The sequence below is a fragment of the Podarcis tiliguerta genome (assembly GCF_965153285.1).
Source record: "Podarcis tiliguerta genome assembly, chromosome: 10".
Taxonomy (NCBI): domain Eukaryota; kingdom Metazoa; phylum Chordata; class Lepidosauria; order Squamata; family Lacertidae; genus Podarcis; species Podarcis tiliguerta.
This window is the reverse complement of record NC_139543.1, coordinates 8,350,138-8,370,115: the sequence shown is the minus strand read 5'-3', so window position 1 is coordinate 8,370,115 and position 19,978 is coordinate 8,350,138. Positions and strand designations below refer to the sequence as shown.

The window sequence follows — 19,978 nt, the reverse complement described above, 5'->3', positions numbered from 1 at the left end:
GAAAGAGAATCATGAGCTGTTTAAAAAGTAATGTTGCTTGCCAGATTTTCAGCGTCTACTCTGACAGTAGAGCTAGGGGAGGAGGACTGGGATAGGCAGATACTCAGTGAGTACAGTACTTGATCTCACCCCTCCCTCTTTTTCAGCATAATTAAACAAAGAAGTTGGGATTCTGTTTTAACTATGTTAAATTGTCCATATGGCATGTTACAAGTTGGACTTAAATAACTCACTCCGGGAAAACAGGTCAATGACAACACCATAACTGGTGCCCCCGAGGGCCAGAGATTCATGAGTTCAGTACTGGAATTAATCTTCAGTGCATTTCTGTGATCTTTCCAGTGTGTTTTGCCGGCTCATATACAAAGCATAGAAAATCCAACAGTCGTTAGACATGTAGAAAAATGGTGTTCACAAATGGCTGAAAATGCTTTCACACTCAGCTTCTCTCAAAGCCATAATCTCCCATATAGTCTTAAGAGCCCAGGTTGTACTATCATAATGCACAAAAGGGTTCGTGATCTAGGCATCTTAAAAAGTTATGGCATTTCCCAAACTACCAGTCTTATGAACAACTGTTGGGGTTCTTAAGGGGTGGCAGACCCCCAAAATTCATTTCTGGAGCTAGATATTACCTCATAAGGCAGTGATGGCCAAACTTGGCCTGCCAGCTGTTTTGGGACTACAACTCCCATGATCCCTAGCTAATAGGACCAGTGGTCAGGGATGATGGGAATTGTAGTCCCAAAACAGCTGGAGGGCCAAGTTTGGCCATCACTGTCATAAGGTATATGAATGAAACAAGGATATCTATTGGAGCCTAGGGTGCATAATTCCCAACTACCCAATCTGGCTGACTTTGTGGGGCCTAAAACCCTTTCTGACCAACCCAGAAAAAGCATTTAAAATAGGTCACTTAGCTACATCATAAGGCATGTGGTTAAAACTGTTACTACTTAACAGGGGCCATCTTCCTAAATTTTGAGTTGTTTAATCTGACTCGTCTTGGCCAACTGGGGGGTCCGATTTTCCCCATATCATGCTTGCCTGCCCATCAGCTCATGCAACCGCACTTGGATCATGTAGCCAATGTAGCAGGATTGGTCTTGGAGGTGTAAGTAGCATCTCTACTTCTTCCTCGATCATCTTCTCCCCTAGGGTGACAAGCACATGGAGTATCTCCGCTCCCATGACCGCCCCGTTGCTCTCCTTGTCGAAGACCCTCAGCCCCTCCACATAATCCTCAAAGCAGCCTTGATCCTTGTTCTTGGCAGTCGTCTGCATCAGGGCAGGAACTGCTCAAAGCTCAGTGTCTTTGCATTCATTTCACCACTCTTGGGGTTCCCCAGAACTTTCATGACTTCAGCATTGGTAGGATTCTGGCCCAGGGCTCTCATGACATCGCCACACTGGCTGTACAGGATCGTCCCATCTCCAGTTCTGTCAAAGAGCTGGAAAGCCACCTTGAACTCAGCGGTCTGGTCTTCCGAGAAGTCACACATGATTCCGGCTGCTTGCAGTTCCTATCGCCTGGCATGAGCAGGACCCCTGATACGATGTGAGGGTGCTGCTGTGCAGCCTAGGTACATGTGAGAGCTCTCTTGCACCTAAACCTGCTCTGTTTGGCCACACATGATATTTTTTCCTTCAGAAGGAAGAGGGAGCAAAAATGTTCCCTTTAGCAGTACCTTGCTATCTTCTACAGTGGTACCCCGCAAGACGAATGCCTCGGAAGACGAAAAACTCGCTAGACGAAAGGGTTTTTCGTTTTCTGAGGTGCTTCGCAAGACGGATTTTCCTAAGGGCTTGCTTCGCTAGACGAAACGGCCCTGCCTCTCGTGTCATGGCGACGGTCACTGCACGCACGCACGCTCGCTTCCCTGCTCCTCCGGCTCCCTCCCACCTTCCGGCTGACGGCTCTTCCGGCTCCTTCCGGCTGACGGATAGTGCCTCACACCGCTGCCCACCCCCCTCGCGCACTCCCCTCAGAGAGCCGTTGCCGCCAGCAGCCAGCGTTGCAGCCAGAGTCGTGCTCCTGAGCCCCACCGCCCTCCAGCAGCCGCATTGCGCGGTGTCCACAAGGCGCGGGTGAGTCTGAGGTACCGGCTGCGGCAGCTGTCCTGCTTCTCCCCGCCCCTCCCCGCCGTTGTCAGTGTTTAAATGCAGTGGTGTTTCGCAAGATGAAAAAACTCGCACAACGAAAAAACTCGCGGAACGAATTAATTTCGTCTTGTGAGGCACCACTGTACTTGCTTTGAGGTCCCAACTAAAGGACTTCAAAGCACCAAATCTCCCATGTCCCCGGTGGGAGATCCCATGCACCCCGGAACGTTCCCTATCTTTGATTTATCCTGGCTGTTTAAGCAATCAGAAGTTTTGAAATATGTAAATACTTTTAACTATTAAAATACAGCTCCTAGAAAGCCTGCCGAAATAGAAAAATGTAAATTTCCCACCGGAAGGCAAGCCAGGCAGCCCTCTACACGAACGAAGGCCTAGTCCAGTGGTGGGGAACCTATGGCCCTGCAGATGTTGATGGAGTCCGGCTCCTATCTTCCCCAGCCAATGGTCAAGGATGAATGGCCAATGGTCAAGGATGAAGGGAGTTGGAGTTTAGCAACATCTGCAGGGCCACACGTTCCCCATCCTTGGCCTGTTCCTTAATGGTGATCAGCAGAGCAGAGGTCAGCAACCTAAGGCCCATGGCCGGTTCCGTGGATTGGCATGGGGATTCTGTGGTGGTTGTTTTTCAGGCGTGGGCGCCATTTTTTTCCCCTGCTGACATTTCCCCCCCTCTCCCTCACCGCAGTGGAACCTCCTCCCTCCTCCTGGTGCAGCAAATCGCCGGCCAATTGCCCTGGCCAATGAGCGAGCAGCGGCTGCGCGTGGCCGAGAGGAGGAAGGGGGCTGGGCCCAGCTGGCCAAGCACATTTCCAGCAGCCCCTCATTGGAGCAAGCTGTTTGCCACCACTGTGCCCTCCCTTGCGAGCGGCAGAGGCTGTCGGCAGTGGTGGAGGAACGAGCAGCCTGAAAGTAGTCCTTTCGGGCTGCTGTTCCTCTGCCACCGCCTCTGACGCTGTCGTCGCTGGAGGAGGAGGAACGAGCAGCCTGAAAGCAGCCCCCTTTTTCGCCCACCAGGAGGTTTGTGGTGGTCTGAACCAGCCCACCCCCAAAAAAGCTTGCTGACCCTTGTGGTAGAGGAACAGGGCCTCAGGAGCTAACCTCCATGTTCACATGGACTTGTATAGGAGGAGACAGCTCTTAAGAAACTTCACCAAAACCTGTAGTTCAAGCTATATACCATTTGTTCTATGTTTTCATTCCACCCAAATGAATAAAACAGAAATAAATAAGACCAGTTCCTACACCCCAGTTTGAGTGGGAATGCCAGCTTGTGTGGCACAGTGAATTGAGAACAATCACGCAGTCAAGTGCTGGCCTTCAGCTAAACTGTAAAAGGGCACCAGTGTGGTGTAGTGGTTAAGAGCGGTAGTCTCGTAATCTGGGAAGCCGGGTTCGAGTCTCCGCTCCTCCACATGCAGCTGCTGGGTGACCTTGGGCCAGTCTCACTTCTTTGAAGTCTCTCAGCCCCACTCACCTCACAGAGTGTTTGTTGTGGGGGAGGAAGGGAAAGGAGAATGTTAGCCGCTTTGAGACTCCTTAAAGGGAGTGAAAGGCGGGATATCAAATCCAAACTCCTCTTCTTCTTCTTTCATGAATTGATAAGGCCATTTTGCCCTATGTATGTTGGTTAGTGTAATCTAAATGAACAATGAGGATTTCGTTTGTTTTCCAGTGTTTTTCATTTCTTCTCAGGCTAGTGAGATTCTGCATCCTATTACTCCCAAGCCTTATGTCACTTTTTCAACAAAAATGGAGAGGCATGGTTTGTATGTCTGCGTAGTAGGTGTCTGTGACTCATAAATTCAAATTTAGAACTAAAGGTTTAGGGAGTGGATAATGGGGCATTTGCAAATACTGGTCTGTTCTTTTCCATGCTACTTAGCAAATACCTCTTCGTGCTTCAGTATTCATGTGTAAGAATTCATTGTTCCCAAAACTCCTTCCATTCCCCCCCACTCTACTTTTGTGATACCTTCTCTCTAGTTTAATCACAAAAACATTCATCTGTTTTTGGGATTAAAAATAACAGACAAATCACTGGTTTTTAAAAATATTTGTTTTAACTATTTATATTAACTTTTTAAAAACTTTTTATTCAATTTAGCAGTTGATTTTCTTGGAGAACTTGTTGAGAAATGCTTACATATATATTCCATGTCCTAGTCTTGCCCAGATTTGCTTTCCTTTTTGCCCAGGGGTTAATCTGCACTGCCCCAGGCACACTGCCTGAAAAATGTTAAGAATGAGAGAGCTTCCCTGAGAAATATTGGCTTCCAGTCTGCTTTAGAGATATTGCTTTAGAGAGTATTAAAAGTAGGATCCCTTTCTGATCTAAAAGCTACACAAAGCCTTTCCTGACATGAGCAGTGTCTATTTATAGATAGATGAACAAACATATTTTTTCAGCTTATTCATGAAGGCAAGTTTGTGTAATCATCTTAGCATTACATGAAATACAAATATGCAGCTGGATGTTCAATGAAATGAGATTTTTATTAACACTCCTCACCCCAATTCCAAAGAGAAATATAATTAGTAACTCTCTTAGCATCCCACATGAGGCAAGCAGGCAGGTCTGTCTGCTGTGCTTCATGTTGATTTATCATCCTAACTAATTAATTTATACCTTGTCTCATCTCTGCAGTCAAGGTGGTATAAATATAGCAAAAACACATCGCCAAATATTATGTGCTTGGGTCTGCATGGGCATAGCTGGTTCTTTAGTGGCTGCTTTTAAGATGCATTTCATCTCCAGTCATTTAGTTCCCAGTCATAGCTTGGAATGACATTGTGGTTATGTGTTTTGGCAATGGTGTCCCTTTCTTGTATAATTGCACTAGACCCTGAAACTGCTTTCAAAAGCAGCTCAGTGCTATGAGTTGTGATGTTATGCAGTGGCTGCTGCTACCCAAGTTCGGACCAATACTTCCCGACCTTGCAGCTCACCAAGATGAAGCCCATCCTCAAATTCTGCCCTCATTTACATGAAATATACTCACTCCTACCAGGCCTAAAGAGTAGAGCTTTGTTTGCCTCGTCCATTGATTTATATTCCTGTTTAGTTTACTCCAGTAATTTAATCTGGCAACCTCTGTATTTCTCTGGCTCATTTCAGAAATAAGGTTTATAATTGTTAAAGCTCATCCCTTCCTGATAAGATGTATTGTGTTAAATTATTTTCTCCCCCAGTCTATGTAATTCCATTTGTGTCTTGGGCTGTTGACTGTTTGATTGTTAACAGGTTCTGAAGTAATTAAATTAGGTGAGCTACGATTACATAGGCAGCATTAATAGACCACATCTGTGTACAGCAGAGTCAAAACTCTGTCAGATGACCCTTGAGGTCCCGCAAAGGGAAAAATAATATAATTCTTCTTCCTTTTTCTCCTTGGGTTGATAATCTGATTTCACTTATTTATTCTACTGCATGATCCCCTTTAGACCTATACATTCTCCATCTTGTTTTCTCTCCAGGCTGCTCATTAAATTCTGAATAATTGCATATTGAGGCAGAAGTGCTCTTGGTGAAATTTATGCCACATGCACAAGGTTACATCTTTGTACTCCATATTAATCTTTGCTCAAATCATTAATGTAAATGAGAACCCTAAGTTTGTCTTTCTCCCTACGTGTGAATAGAATTGGTTGGGAGGGGGTGAGAGTGCACCTGTATTATTTCTGTGACTTTTTGACAAAGTAGGTAAAGAGCTTGAATGCTACTAATCAGCTGTTAGTAAACTTTTGGTTACCCATAGGGATCAATATATTAAAATTGCATATACTGTAGATTGTGGGGACGTGGGTGGCGCTGTGGGTAAAAGCCTCAGCGCCTAGGGCTTGCCGATCGAAAGGTCGGCGGTTCGAATCCCCGCGGTGGGGTGCGCTCCTGTTGCTCGGTCCCAGCGCCTGCCAACCTAGCAGTTCGAAAGCACTCTCGGGTGCAAGTAGATAAATAGGGACCGCTTATTAGCGGGAAGGTAAACGGCGTTTCCGTGTGCGGCTCTGGCTCACCAGAGCAGCGATGTCACACTGGCCACGTGACCCGGAAGTGTCTCCGGACAGCGCTGGCCCCCGGCCTCTTGAGTGAGATGGGCGCACAACCCTAGAGTCTGTCAAGACTGGCCCGTACGGGCAGGGGTACCTTTACCTTTTTTACTGTAGATTGTAGGTGGATTGCAATCTACAAACATTTATAAGGTTAATAACATTTACCTATCACACTTTTAAAATGTCCTTTCGTCAATAGCCTGCCATGCTGTGGAGATGTAATTGTTTTCTTGCTAGAAGTCATCAAATGATGAGAGTGGCATGTGATTAGGCCATCATGTAATAACTGCAGTTTTCTTTTTAATGGAATGCTGGAATCAAGCTTTCAAGTCACACAGGACTTTTCTAAGGCTGGAATTTCAGGGGGAAAGGGGAGATTTTGCCAGAACGACGCTGACTCAATTTAACAAATTTACAAATTCAATAGGATTTCAAAAGGAAGCCTGCTTGTTAGATACCATTTTTAAAGAAATACTTGCAATTCCGGATCGAGGGGACAGTTGCTTTTCATAGAGTGTGCCCACAGCTCCCACTTTAGTTCAGCTTAATTAGCACATGATTTAGTTCAGGTGTAGGCAACCTAAGGGGGCCGGATATGGCCCAATCGCCTTCTCAATTCAGCTCGCGGATGGTCCGGAAATCAGCGTGTTTTTACAAGAGTAGGATGTGTCCTTTTATTAAAATGCATCTCTGGGTTATTTGTGGGGCCTGCCTGGTGTTTTTACATGAGTAGAATATGTGCTTTTGTTTAAAATGCATCTCTGGGTTATTTGTGGGGCATAGGAATCCATTCATTATTTTTTTCAAAATATAGTCCGGCCCACCACATGGTCTGAGGGACGGTGGACCGGCTCACGGCTGAAAAAGGTTGCTGACCCCTGATTTAGTGATTGCATGTTGTGTTGTGGGCCTTTTGTTTCCTTGAGAACCAGGGAAATGTTTCATTTCTCTGTTTCTCAGGTGTTGGTGGTACAGTGGTGCCTCGCAAGACGAAATTAATTCGTTCTGCGAGTTTTTTCGTTCTGCGAGTTTTTTCGTCTTGCAAAGCACCGCTGTGTATGGACGGTTTCCCATAGGAATGCATTGGCGGTTAAAAAAAAAAGGCGCAAGACGTTTCGTCTTGCGAAGCAAGCCCATAGGGAAATCCGTCTTGCGAAGCAACTCAGAAAACGAAAAACTCTTTCGTCTTGCGAGTTTTTCGTCTTCCGAGGCATTCGTCTTGCGAGGTACCACTGTACATGTTAAACTAGCTGCGGGGAACCTCCTGTCCATGAGCCAGACCCAACCTGCCAGGCCTTCCCATCCAGCCCACCACATCTTTCCCAGTATCCCGAATCCACTTCCAGTCGCTGTCCAGCATCTCACTGCTGCCCCCTCTTTCTCCAGCCTCCACGTTGCTGCTGCTTCCTCTCATTTCTTTCCACTTTCTCAGTGCTGCATGTGAAAGTGGTGGTGGACTGAGGGTAACGTTGGCCGTGGAATGCTTGTTCTGGCAGTTTCAGGGCCTCTTGGCTCTTCCAGGTTCTTCCTCTGTGCTTAGGAGATGTGGAAGCACTCGGCTGGGTGACCTTCTGCTGCTCTTGCGGGTTTTTGGAAATCCAAAAACTCCTGGAGGTGCCTGGCGCGGCCGTATCTGCTGGTAAAGTGCTCTGTTTTTGAACGTTGATATGAAGAACCCCCTGCTCACATTTGAAGTGTGTGCGTGTTTAGTCCCTAAAAAGGTTTCTAAAATAAATAATCGAGCTCCTAGGGAAAGGAGGGCCTCCGCACAGATCAGCTGAGGAGTGCGTGGCAGAGGTTTGGACTAAATGACCCTCTGGGTCCCTTCAAACTCTGCAGTTCTGTTATTCTAACGGGGGATGAGGAAGTCCGTATGTGATTCTTTTGCATGCGCAGGTATGTGTGCATGTGAAATCGACTGTAGCTCTGCTCCCTTTGTGCTTTGGCCCTACTGAGGCACTCGATGTGTGTTATTACAAGTGATCTCTTGAAAGAGCGTCTCCCCCCCCCCCCGCCGAAACTGCTGCTGCTGCTTTTACTAAGCGACACAGGAGGCATTTTGGTTTTAGTCACAGCAGCATGATCATTAAAGCTTTTTGTCCCCAGCAAGAGATTCCAAAAAAAAGTGAGACCTGTGAAGAATTCCTGGAGAGGGTTTTGTCAGATAGAGCCAACCTTTTCGTCAGGGTGGCTAAAAATACAGTGGTACCTCGGGTTAAGAACTTAATTCGTTCCGGCGGTCCGTTCTTAACCTGAAACTGTTCTTAACCTGAAGCACCACTTTAGCTAACGGGGCCTCCCGCTGCCGCCACACTGCCGGAGCATGATTTCTGTTCTCATCCTGAAGCAAAGTTCTTAACCCGAGGTACTATTTCTGGGTTAGCGGAGTCTGTAACATGAAGCGTATGTAACCAAAGATACCACTGTACCATATTGGCCTGAATATAAGCCTCACTTTTTCTCCCAAATTCCGACCATGAAAAGTTAAAGCGCAGCTTATATTCGCGACCTTACGGTATGCAGCCAGGAGTCAGGGGCAAACAGTGCCAGGAGCATGGAAATGGGGCGCCTGCCCCATGTGTAGCCCCCATCCTCTCCCCCAAGGCCGGGAAGGGAGAGAGCGAGAAAGGGGAAAGTTCACTGGCAATGCAGTCCAGCTGCCCCGCCCCCAGTATGCAACCAGGAGCAGCGAGGAATGGAGGAGCTTATATTCGGGTATATTCTCCTTTTTTGTCCTCCCCCCCCTTCCAATTTTAAAGATGCGGCTTATATTCAGGTGCGGCCTATATTCGGGTCAATACAGTAAAAAGATTAGCTATGTTGCTCTGAGTTTTTCAGGAATGAAGACTGCCAAGGAACCCCGAGTTGTGCTCTCATGAATGCAGTACCTGTGGCATTGTTGTGAAGGACTGCAGTGGTGTAGCATGGGTTGTCAGCACCCGGGGCAAGGCAAGTAATTTGCGCCCCCCCCCCGCTGCACTGTTCATCCCCCAGATAGTCCCTCTCTCTCTCTCTCTCCGCACCGCACCGCACCGCACGCCTGGCACCCTCTCCTCCACAGTGGGCGGCGACCCGGCGGCTCGGATCGGATTCGCACAGCCAGCACTGCAGTGAGAGAGAGTGAGTGAGCCAGGTAGGGGCAGAGAGCTGCGAGTGCGAGCGCGCCCCCCCCCCCCAGATGTTGCGCCCGGTGCGGCCAGCCCACCCTGCACCCCCCACGCTACGCCACTGAAGGACTGCAAAGCATCAAACCAAGGATCTTTTCATTCAATAAGTTGCACTGAAATAAATCAGCATTTGCTGTGACACGCAAAACAGCTCAGTTCAAATGTATGGCAGTGATCTCACTTACCAGCATGAGAGAGAATGAACGCGGACTCCATTTTAAAAATAGCCTGTAAGTCCGAGGATTACGGGAACCAGTCTTTATTTGGCGGCAGATGTGTTTAGGATCAGGATGCCAGTTATTAAGTTACTGAGATAACAGTCTAGCTGCTTTATTTGCCATTGAGAAAGGAGTCCACATGTTCAGAAACGTCATTATAGAATGAAATGGCTGTAGGAGAGTTCTGAATCATCTCTTTCTTAGTAGGAACCAGTGGGTGTATTGGAGCTCACCAATATCAGGGTTGTGTTGTGATGAACACTGTCTTGTGAATTGGTCACTGTTATTCCTTTACTTTTAGGTGGTTGGGGCTATTGATACTGCCTGTCCCATTTGCATTTCCCCGTTTTACTTGGAGTATTGGCTTACGCTATTTATCCCATCTCAACTGCTCTTTTTTTTTGACAGAAATACAACTTTTGCAAGTGCCTTATAGTGTTCATTCCCCATACACAAGGAATCAATCTTTTAACTGTAAAGTTGGTGTGTCTTTTAATCTGCAATTTTAGTTTATAATGTACATTTTACAGGTTTATTTTATTTATATTTGGGGGGTTTAAAACCTGCTTTTAACTTTGGTTTTTTTAATTGACAGTTTGAATGTATATTTTATATCCTTTGTAAACCATTTCAAGGTTTTATTTACATTTAAGTACACAAATTCTGTACATATGAATGAATAAATGAATGAATGGTTAACATACTGACACTTTCTGCTTTCTGTGTCTCTTTCCATCCCCTGTCTAGAATCCTACCCAAGTAGGAACGGCTCTTCAGGTTTTCTATAACCTTGGCACTTTGAAAGTCACCGTCACGAATGTTGTGGATGGTTACTGCACGTCCTTAGAGGAGAACATCAACAATGCCTTGGATATTAAGGTTTTGACTCAGCCCTCTCAGACAGCGGTTAGAGGTACTATGCCTTCTGCCTTCTGTATTAATACAGTGCCTGGTAATTGGACATTATATTCCCATAAGCAGGATCTAATACAGTTCTTCATGTTCATATTAGTCTTCATCACACTTTACTGTTTGGTAAGCTGTTTCTTTTCTTTGGATGTGATAATACTGCAAGCTGCGAAGTGGAAAAGTCACATTGAGGTAAATGAATTGGCCCATTTCCAAGTCATTCTCACTTCAAACGTGTTGTACTTAATATTGCAGCACGGTATTCTCCTTCCCTCCAGATTTCAAGTAATGTCAACAGCTGGTGCGGCATAGTAACTATAACAGCACAATGTTTACTCAGAAGTACGTCCCCCAATTGAGAAACACACACACACACCCATACACACACACACACATATATATATAGCACAGCATCGCTTTCAGCTGGCATTTTTAGCGCTTAGACTTGTGACCCTCATCATAGCTAATATGACATTTGCTTTAGGTCTTGGAATTTCTCTTGGCACGTGCCAAAAAGGCTTATAATTCTTCCCCATTAAAAATAAAATACAATGGAAGGAGGCAGTAGCTCCTCTACCATTCTACACTACGGAGTTTGGAGCTCCTTTAGTGAAAGTGTTTAAATAACAGTGTAATATTGACTTTCTGTTCTACTTCTGAACATATCAAATATATAACTTTATTTATTCATGACACTTCTATATTGCGTATCAGGCAGATCCTCTGGGTGGTTTATGAACTTCAAAATTAAGTAAAATCCAAAATAATAAAAAATGCACTGATATATGGACACACTTCAGAAATGGTTACCTTTAGTTAACACACATGGGGGGAAATGTGGCGATTTGGCTGTTCACTGTGTGCTGGCAGACATTTATTGAGGCCTCCATGTCTGAAGAAGGAGCTGTTACTTACTTTGGCCACATTTATATTCCGCTGTTGCCCCAAGTACCTCAGGGTAGTATATATGAGAGCTACCCTGTTTTGTCCTTGCAACATCCTCACGAGGTCCAAAGACTGTTAACTTGCCCAGGGCCATCCAGTGAGTTCATGGCTCACTGGAGAGCTGAGCCCCAAACTGCTTGGTATAAATCCAAGACTTTTATGCAGTCATAGAGTTGGGAGTTTTTATGGGAGGTGACAGCAGCCGCGAAATTAAAAGACGCCTGCTTCTTGGGAGAAAAGCAATGACAAACCTAGACAGCATCTTAAAAAGAAGAGACATCACCTTGCCAACAAAGGTCCGTGTAGTAAAAGCTATGGTTTTCCCAGTAGTGATGTATGGAAGTGAAAGCTGGACCATAAAGAAGGCTGATCACCAAAGAATTGATGCTTTTGAATTATGGTGCTGGAGGAGACTTTTGAGAGTCCCATGGACTGCAAGAAGATCAAACCTCTCCATTCTGAAGGAAATCAGCCCTGAGGGCTCACTGGAAGGACAGATCGTGAAGCTGAGGCTCCAATACTTTGGCCACCTCATGAGAAGAGAAGACTCCCTGGAAAAGACCCTGATGTTGGGAAAGATGGAGGGCACAAGGAGAAGGGGACGACAAAGGACGAGATGTTTGGACAGTGTTCTCGAAGCTACCAGCATGAGTTTGACCAAACTGCGGCAGGCAGTGGAAGACAGGAGTGCCTGGCGTGCTCTGGTCCATGGGGTCACAAAGAGTCGGACATGACTAAACAACCACAGAGTTGGCAGTTTAGCCCAGAACCTGTGGCCCTCCAGATGTCATTGAACTCCAACTCTCCTCAGCCCCTGCCAGCATGACTAGCCATCAGGGAATGATGGGAACTGGAGTTCAGCAACCTTGGAGGCCCACAGGCTGCCCATTTCTGCTCTAGCACCATGCTGAACCAAGACCTCTTTCTTTCCATTTCTCTACCAGTTTCAGTACGTCCCTTCTTGTGCATCCAGACTTTTAAAATCCTAATTGTAAGAATTCCCCCAGTTGAGTTGTTGTCGTTAAAGTTTTTGAGACAGGTTGTTCTTAAAACAGGTGGTCCTGGAAGAGCATCTATGCCAACACCAGGAAACACGGCGGCCTTTAGAGCAGCTCTATGGACCAATATGGAAAAGCTGATGGATCAAATCTGTGCAGCTTGTGGGCAGGTATTTGGCTATTTAAACATCCTTTTCTGGCTTGGCACAGTTTGGAGGGCACTGTGAAATGCAGAAGCGAGTTGGGCTGAAAATGACACGTTTCCAAAAATTTAAACTATATTTACAGAAATATTGCAAAATTAATGAATGTTAGAAGAATACTGGAATGAAGTTATATGGTTTTAGCAGAAATGTTATTAAGGATTATGTAAAAACTGATTGTTAATGGGCAAAAGTGGAAAATTGAAAGCAAGACTGTGTTAAGATAAATTATAGATCAAAAAACTGAGAAAGAGGGAAAGGATTTGCTGAACCAGTTAATTTGAATTAGAATACAAAAAAGGGAGGTGTGAGGAAGTCGAGGAAACAAGCAAATGAAAGATAAAGATATGAAATTTGGATGTGCTTTTAAATGTTTTTGTTTTTTCTTGTTATTTTGTTGTATTGTTTTCTGTTTTTACTTTTGATGTATTGTTTGTTGAATTTTTGTATTGTTTTTCTTTACCTTTTTTCTTTTTGTAACTATAAAACATCTAATAAATATTACTTAAAAAAAGAAAAAGAAAATGACATGTTTCCTTTTCAGGTGCAGCATCTGCGGAAAGTACTGTCCATGAAAAGAGATCCAGTTACACAGGTGTGCTTCATTGAAGAATTAGCAAAGGTAACGCTTCTCTCTTCCTTCTAACTAAGTGCGCTCTTGCAAAGGTAACTTGCCTTTTTTAATTAAGTCAGCAGAAAAGAGAGTGTTCGCTTTTTGGTATTTCAGTGTGTAATGAAATAGTGGTGACACACAGACTAGCCCGAACAGTGTGCATTGATGGATGATTCAAGATCTATAGCAGGAATAGGCAAACTCGGCCCTCCAGATGTTTTGGGACTACAACTCCCACCATCCTTGACCACTGGTCCTGTTAGCTAGGGATGATGGGAGTTGTAGTCCCAAAACATATGGAGGGTTGAGTTTGCCTATGCCTGATCAATAGTCTCTTGGGCACAGGCACAAGGCTAGCTTGTATGTGTATCTTTCAGGCGAGTAGAACTTAACCATTTGCTGTTTTGTGGGACTGGCGTCTGATTTAAAGCAGGACCTCTGTTGCTTCGTGTGCAAGTGTTAGCCTGGTCTATGAATCCCTTGTGTGCAGTTGTAGATGAAGTGGCCCAGTTTCAGCAAAGCACCAGGAATATCTTGCTTGCTTGTTCTCTTTGCCTTGGATGCAGACTAGTGTAACATTGCTCTGAACTTTCGGGGAGCAGGGAACCATCTGCAAAAAAGCCCCATCCATCTTTAAGATGGGGAACTCTGTGGAATGGCTTTTTAGGGAATGCAAGAGACTGAATGTAATGGTTCTAGGGGTTGCTCTGCGTAAGTTGCCGCTACTCCTGGCTAGGTTGCCTGGTTGAACCCTTTCTGTCTGGACAGCCTCAAGTTCCGTGGCTGCCTCAGTCGCTGGCAGAATCCGTCAGTGGGCGTTTCTTGAACCTCTTCCAGCATAGAAGCTGTTTGACGCCCAGTCTCCTTCTACTCTGCCTACGCGGAAGTCTTCTGCGCAAAGAGGGTGTGGGCAGCGGAGTACTCGTGCCCTCTCCGCTGGTCTCTGGCGAGGAGTCCTGGAGCCACCTCTCCGATTCCTCCATCTCCTCCCCTTCTCCACTGGTGTTATGCTGATTTCCTTCCCCAGTGGATGGGCTGCCTCTCTCTCTACTGGGACCCTCTCCGCCATCCCTCTGGAGCCTCCTCTCCGCCTCCAGCTCCGATGGCAGTTCCCTGACACTGAAGTATGGGAGGAATTGATAACCCCACAAGAGATGTGCATAAACACTGCCCCATCCCCACATGGCAGCATTTGGGCCCAATCCCTTGGGATAACTGTTTTTCTGTCATATTTGAAAGAATAATAAAATACCATTACGTGCCTTTATTAATGATCAGTATTATCTTTCGCCATAATACTGTGTGCATTGGCTAATTAATCTTATGTATTAGTAAGATAATGTGTCTTTGTATGGTTTGTCACATGATCCAGCCATCTGCTTCTCTCCTTTTTGGCAATTCCCTCTTTGATAAACAATCCACGGCTGTCCTTTGCCTACAGTAGCTCCCCTCTGAATACCTATTCTTATCCGTTTGCTTGTATTGTGCTGTATTCTTATTTAGACAAATTTGATGAATGATCTTCCCAAGGGCCAATCACAGTGCTAGGCAATCAGTTCATCTGTCATAATTTGTGAAGGAGAGGCCCTTCCTCAATTCATGTTCAAGTTCAAATTTTATGCAAAGGGAAAGAGAAAATGTTCCATGTGCTGGACTATAAATTCCAACAGATTCAATTTTTTTAATGGAGAGGAGAGACCGTTTATGCAAATAGTTTGCAATATGAATATTAAACAGAGAAACAAAAACTTGTTTCTTGCGGCTGCATGCTCTTTGCAGTTTCTCTTATGAATTGACCTAAAAGAAAAACCCCAGGAAACATACCCTCTTTATATGAGAAGCTTCTCACAACTACGTGGTCTTTGTTAGGAGTTGCAGCCTGCCCTTCCCAAGGCATTGGGCTGAGTAATAGTAATTTATCTTACACATTGATGCCAGGAAATTATAGGCCAGGGACCTGCCTTGGGTAAACTAGTGGGAAGCATGATCAAGGGTAGAATGGCAAGGCATAGGGAAGCATAAGCCTTGCCCTGCAAGAATTAGCATTGCTTCTGCAAAGGGCTCTTGTGCCCTACTCATTTTCTGGAGTTCTGGGAGATGCACCCCCAAAATGTCTCTGTGTTTGACATTGTAAGTTCCTTTTTGGCACATAGAGGAAGAAGTTTCATAGCTCAGTGACACGTGCTCATTCTCCCTCTGCAAAATGGCGTCATCCTAGATCTCTCTGGCTAGATCTCACCTATGTGTAAAAAGCTAAGTGATGAGGAATAGGGTTGGCTTTTTTTCATGGCTGGTCACTATGAACACCACATTTCTAAAAATATTATTTGCTCGCTTTGGTTGTATGTCCAAAGATGTGTCTTTGGGACCAGAAGATGGGTGGGTGATTTAATAGACTGATACACCCCCTTTTTAAAGCTTCCCTAAGCCCACTTTTGATGGCTTGAAGGGAGATGCCCTTAAAAAATCCTGCACTTCCCTAGCAAACATTGTACTAGAGAGGACCACTGTAAATCCTAGTTTAAGTAATTCAACAGTATTTTGTTTTATTGTGATTTCATGCTCATGTGGAATGTAGAGTGTAGAATACTAGTCAAGAGAACTCAATAGAAGAGAGAGTGTTGATCATTCTTTTTTTTATAATATTTTTATTAAGGTTTTACATAAAAAAGAAAACAACAACAAAAGAATACAAAAATACAAAGCAACAAAAAAACAACAATACAAAAAAGAAAAAAGGAAGAAAAAAGCAGATAAAAACAATTCCAACTTCATGATATTCCTTGCGTTTACTTATTTCCCAGACTTCCCCACACTGTATTCCAGATCGTATATTTGATCAGCAAATCCCTTCCCTCTATCTTAACCAATCTTTATCTTAATCTTAATATCTTAATACTGATATCTCTTAATCTCCTTAATATCTTTATATATTAAACCTTTTAATTTTACACCTTTTAACCTTTGAAGTCTCTATACTCCTTCACCACTTTGTTACTAATAACCTTTTATGTTCAATCCGATGTCATTCTAACATTCATTAATCTTATAGTATTTCTGTAAATAGTCTTTAAATTTCTTCCAGTCTTCTTCCACCGTCTCTTCTCCCTGGTCTCTGATTCTGCCAGTCATTTCTGCCAATTCCATGTAGTCCATCACCTTCATCTGCCATTCTTCCAGAGTGGGTAGTTCTTGTGTCTTCCAAAACTGCGCAATAAGTATTCTTGCTGCTGTGAGAGTGTTGATCATTCAAATGGACATGTTTGCATTTGCATGTCTATTTTGATACCATTATTTGGCATTTATTTGGCTGAGGGGCGGGTCTTTAGTCCATTGTATTCTGTCTCAGTGCTTATTTCTCTGAACTTCTAACGGAATGCAGTTTTATTTGAACCCCAAACCAAATGTGCACTGGCCTTAACATTCATAGATGGCATTGGTATTGTGTGCTGAAAACCTGCCTTTTGCTGCTGCTACTGAAATAAGGCCATCATGTATTTTTTTAAGTCCCCTAGTTATCTAACATACAGTGGTACCTTGGGTTACAGACACTTCAGGTTACAAACACTTCAGGTTACAGACTCCGCTAACCCAGAAATAGTACTTCAGGTTAAGAACTTTGCTTCAGGATGAAATTGCGCGGCAGCGGCAGGAGGCCCCATTAGCTAAAGTGGTACCTCAGGTTAAGAACAGTGTCAGGTTAAGAACGGACCTCCAGAACGAATTAAGTTCTTAACCCGAGGTACCACTGTATTGTCACAAGCTGCTAGGTAGGACTTTTGGAACTGCCTAAGAAGCCGCTAAAATCTAGAAATGCAAGCATTCCCTCAGTGTCTGTTGAGCAATAGGGACAGCCAGATGGGAGTGAAGGATCTGTTGAGTCTGCTGCCAGTAGTTAAAAATAAGCTGATAAATCATGGAAATTCTAATACTCATTTAAAAAGCCAAAGCAACTTCACGTATGATGCTATCCGTTTCCACTCTACATAAAGTGTCTGGGAGAGGAGAGAAGGTTGGATTTTTGTGTGTCCACATTAGAAAGTTGATCTAACAACAAAACACATTGGAACTTGTCCATTTTTAAAGGGCCGTATGCCCATTCTCACAGGAGATGGTAACAGAAACCCTGCATTTTACGTTCTGTTTGCTAATTACTGGTGGCGAGGTCAACTCTAGCATTACATCTATCTTCCTCAACAGCTGCGATTCCACTTTAGATGCCCATCTGTCTCCTTGGAGACTCTGCAATGCAAGTCAATGGCCGTAGCTCCACCCACATTGGTCACTGGCCACCCCCACCTCTGCCTCTGATCCTTCCCATCACTGTCATGTGCTCACCAGAACGTTGCCACGGAGCAGGCGGGAAAGTGTTCCTCATCCCTGATTTAGACATTATTGCTGTATAAAAATAATATCCCCCTGGAATCATCTGTACGCAGATTAAAAAGCAAAGACACACACCTGACTTTTTTGTTTTAGTTCGAAAAGCAATATTCAAAAATATATAAACCATGTTCTCCCTGGCACCTACATAAAGAGATTACCATTTAAAATGTTATTTTGCCACTGGAAAGCACTGAAAATAATGAAATGTAGCCTGCAGTGAAACAAAACACAAGACCCTCTCCAAAACTCTCGTGGTGTTTATTGATTGTGTGACCACCACACAATAGCATAAATATACAGGCATTATATATAGATATAATCTGATTCAAAACACCACAATCAGAAATAAAGGGTGGATTGAGGTGATTGGGAACTTGACAGTTCCTCTACTGACATTTTTTTTTACTACTGCAAATGATATCTTTTGCTCCGAGTCTCACATTTGGAAGTCACGTTGCTATAGAAATAGCGTGTACGGATCTTCCTTAGCTCAGTCCCACGAGGCCTGCAATACAGAAATGTTAAATCTTTTGCAGTCCTATGTTACGGCTTACAAATATTTATGGGGTAACTTCCAAGGTCTTTTGTCTTCAAGATGCTTTTTCCAAACCTGCCTTTGGGGCCTCGATGATTAGAAAAACCCTGTCCACATTAGTATTAAGAGCTTTGGGACCCTGTAGCAGATGAACTGCACAGTAATATTCTCTGTATAGTTTTACATTTCAAAGGGGCTTGAGAATAAATGTTTTTCATTGTTTTAATCAAACTGCTCCCGGAGGCTGTGTTATGTGCTGTATAAAAAGGAGGACTGAACCCTTAGTAAGGGTTGGTATTTTTCATGCATAAATAATGCTGTTGAGCACTTGCAAGTAGTCATCTAATAATGCACAGGTGGAATGTCATTTTAATTTTACATTTTAAACCTTGCCCAGGATGTAATGGCAGCTGTTAGTTATCTGTATTTTTAACTATTGATCCGTCATAATTCTCACCAGAGGGTCTATTTATCAAGCATGTTCACCACGACAATCACAACCCAAGTAGTCACTTGGCACAAAATGGAAGAACTTATCCCCAGGATTTTTTTCTACCCAGTGCTAAGTAATCTGAGTTTTGCTGCTTCTGTTTATGGAGAGGACGACGACCAAGATGATCAAGGGGGACTGGAAGCCAAGCCTTAGGAGGAACGGTTGAGAGAACTGGATATGTTTAGCCTGAAAAACAGGAAACTGGGAGGAAGATAAGGTGGCCATCTACAAATATCTAAAGCAGAGCTTTCCAAACTTTTCATGTTGGCGACACACTTTTTAGACAGCAAACTGAAGGTCAAACTAACCCCTTTCCAGCTCTGGGAGGAGCGCCGGGAGTGTTTGCGTGACACACCTACACACTGCAGCCGACACACTAACGTGTCGCAACACACAGTTAGGAAAGCTCTGATCTAAAGAGCTACCACATGGAAGATACAGTGGTACCTTGGGTTAAGTACTTAATTCGTTCCGGAGGTCTGTTCTTAACCTGAAACTGTTCTTAACCTGAAGCACCTCTTTAGCTAATGGGGCCTCCTGCTGCTGCCGCACCGTTGGAGCACGATTTCTGTTCTCATCCTGAAGCAAAGTTCTTAACTCGAGGTAATATTTCTGGGTTAGCGGAGTCTGTAACCTGAAGCCTGTAACCTGAAGCATATGTAACCTGGGGTACTACTGTAGATCAAGCTTGTTCTCTCCTGCTCCAGAGGATAGAACCTGAAGCAATGGATTGAAGTTACAAGAAAGGAGATTCCAGCGTAACATTAGGGAGATCTTTCTGACAGTAAGGGCTGTTCAGTAAGGGCTGAGAGCCAGTGTGGTGTAGTGGTTAAGAGCAGTAGTCTCGTAATCTGGTGAACCGGGTTCGCGTCTCCGCTCCTCCACATGCAGCTGCTGGGTGACCTTGGGCCAGTCACACTTCTCTGAAGTCTCTCAGCCCCACTCACCTCGCAGAGTGTTTGTTGTGGGGGAGGAAGGGAAAGGAGAATGTTAGCCGCTTTGAGACTCCTTAAAGGGAGTGAAAGGCGGGATATCAAATCCAAACTCTTCTTCTTCTTCTTCTTCAACAACAGTAGAACAGATTCCCATGAGAGGTTGTGAGCTCTCCTTCCTTGGAGGTTTTTAAGCAGAGGTTGGATAGTCATCTGTCATGCATGATCTAGTTGAGATTTCTGCATTTGCAGGGGTTGGACTTGATAACGTTTGAAGTCCCTCCCAATTCTACAACCCTCCCAACTCTGTGATTCTATTTCAATTCCCAGTAGTAAATTTCCACCGTTGGCTGGAGGGAGTTTAAAAAGCTGGAAGGCTTTTGATTTTTCTCCTGTTTGGGAGCTGCT

General features: G+C 44.4%; 1 protein-coding gene across 5 annotated transcripts in view; it reads left to right on the top strand.

Moving 5' to 3' along the window:
* COG5 (component of oligomeric golgi complex 5) overlaps positions 1-19,978 on the top strand; it is a 174,559-nt gene that overhangs the window by 92,804 nt on the left and 61,777 nt on the right. For all 5 annotated transcript variants that reach the window (XR_014502094.1, XM_083399587.1, XM_083399588.1 and 2 more), the window contains exons 8-10: positions 10,304-10,469; positions 12,466-12,578; positions 13,156-13,233. Coding sequence is in view for 4 of the 5 variants with exons in the window: in XM_083399587.1 (XP_083255713.1) it covers positions 10,304-10,469; positions 12,466-12,578; positions 13,156-13,233 (357 nt within the window). In the remaining variant the exon portion in view is untranslated. The remainder of the gene's footprint in view (positions 1-10,303; positions 10,470-12,465; positions 12,579-13,155; positions 13,234-19,978) is intronic.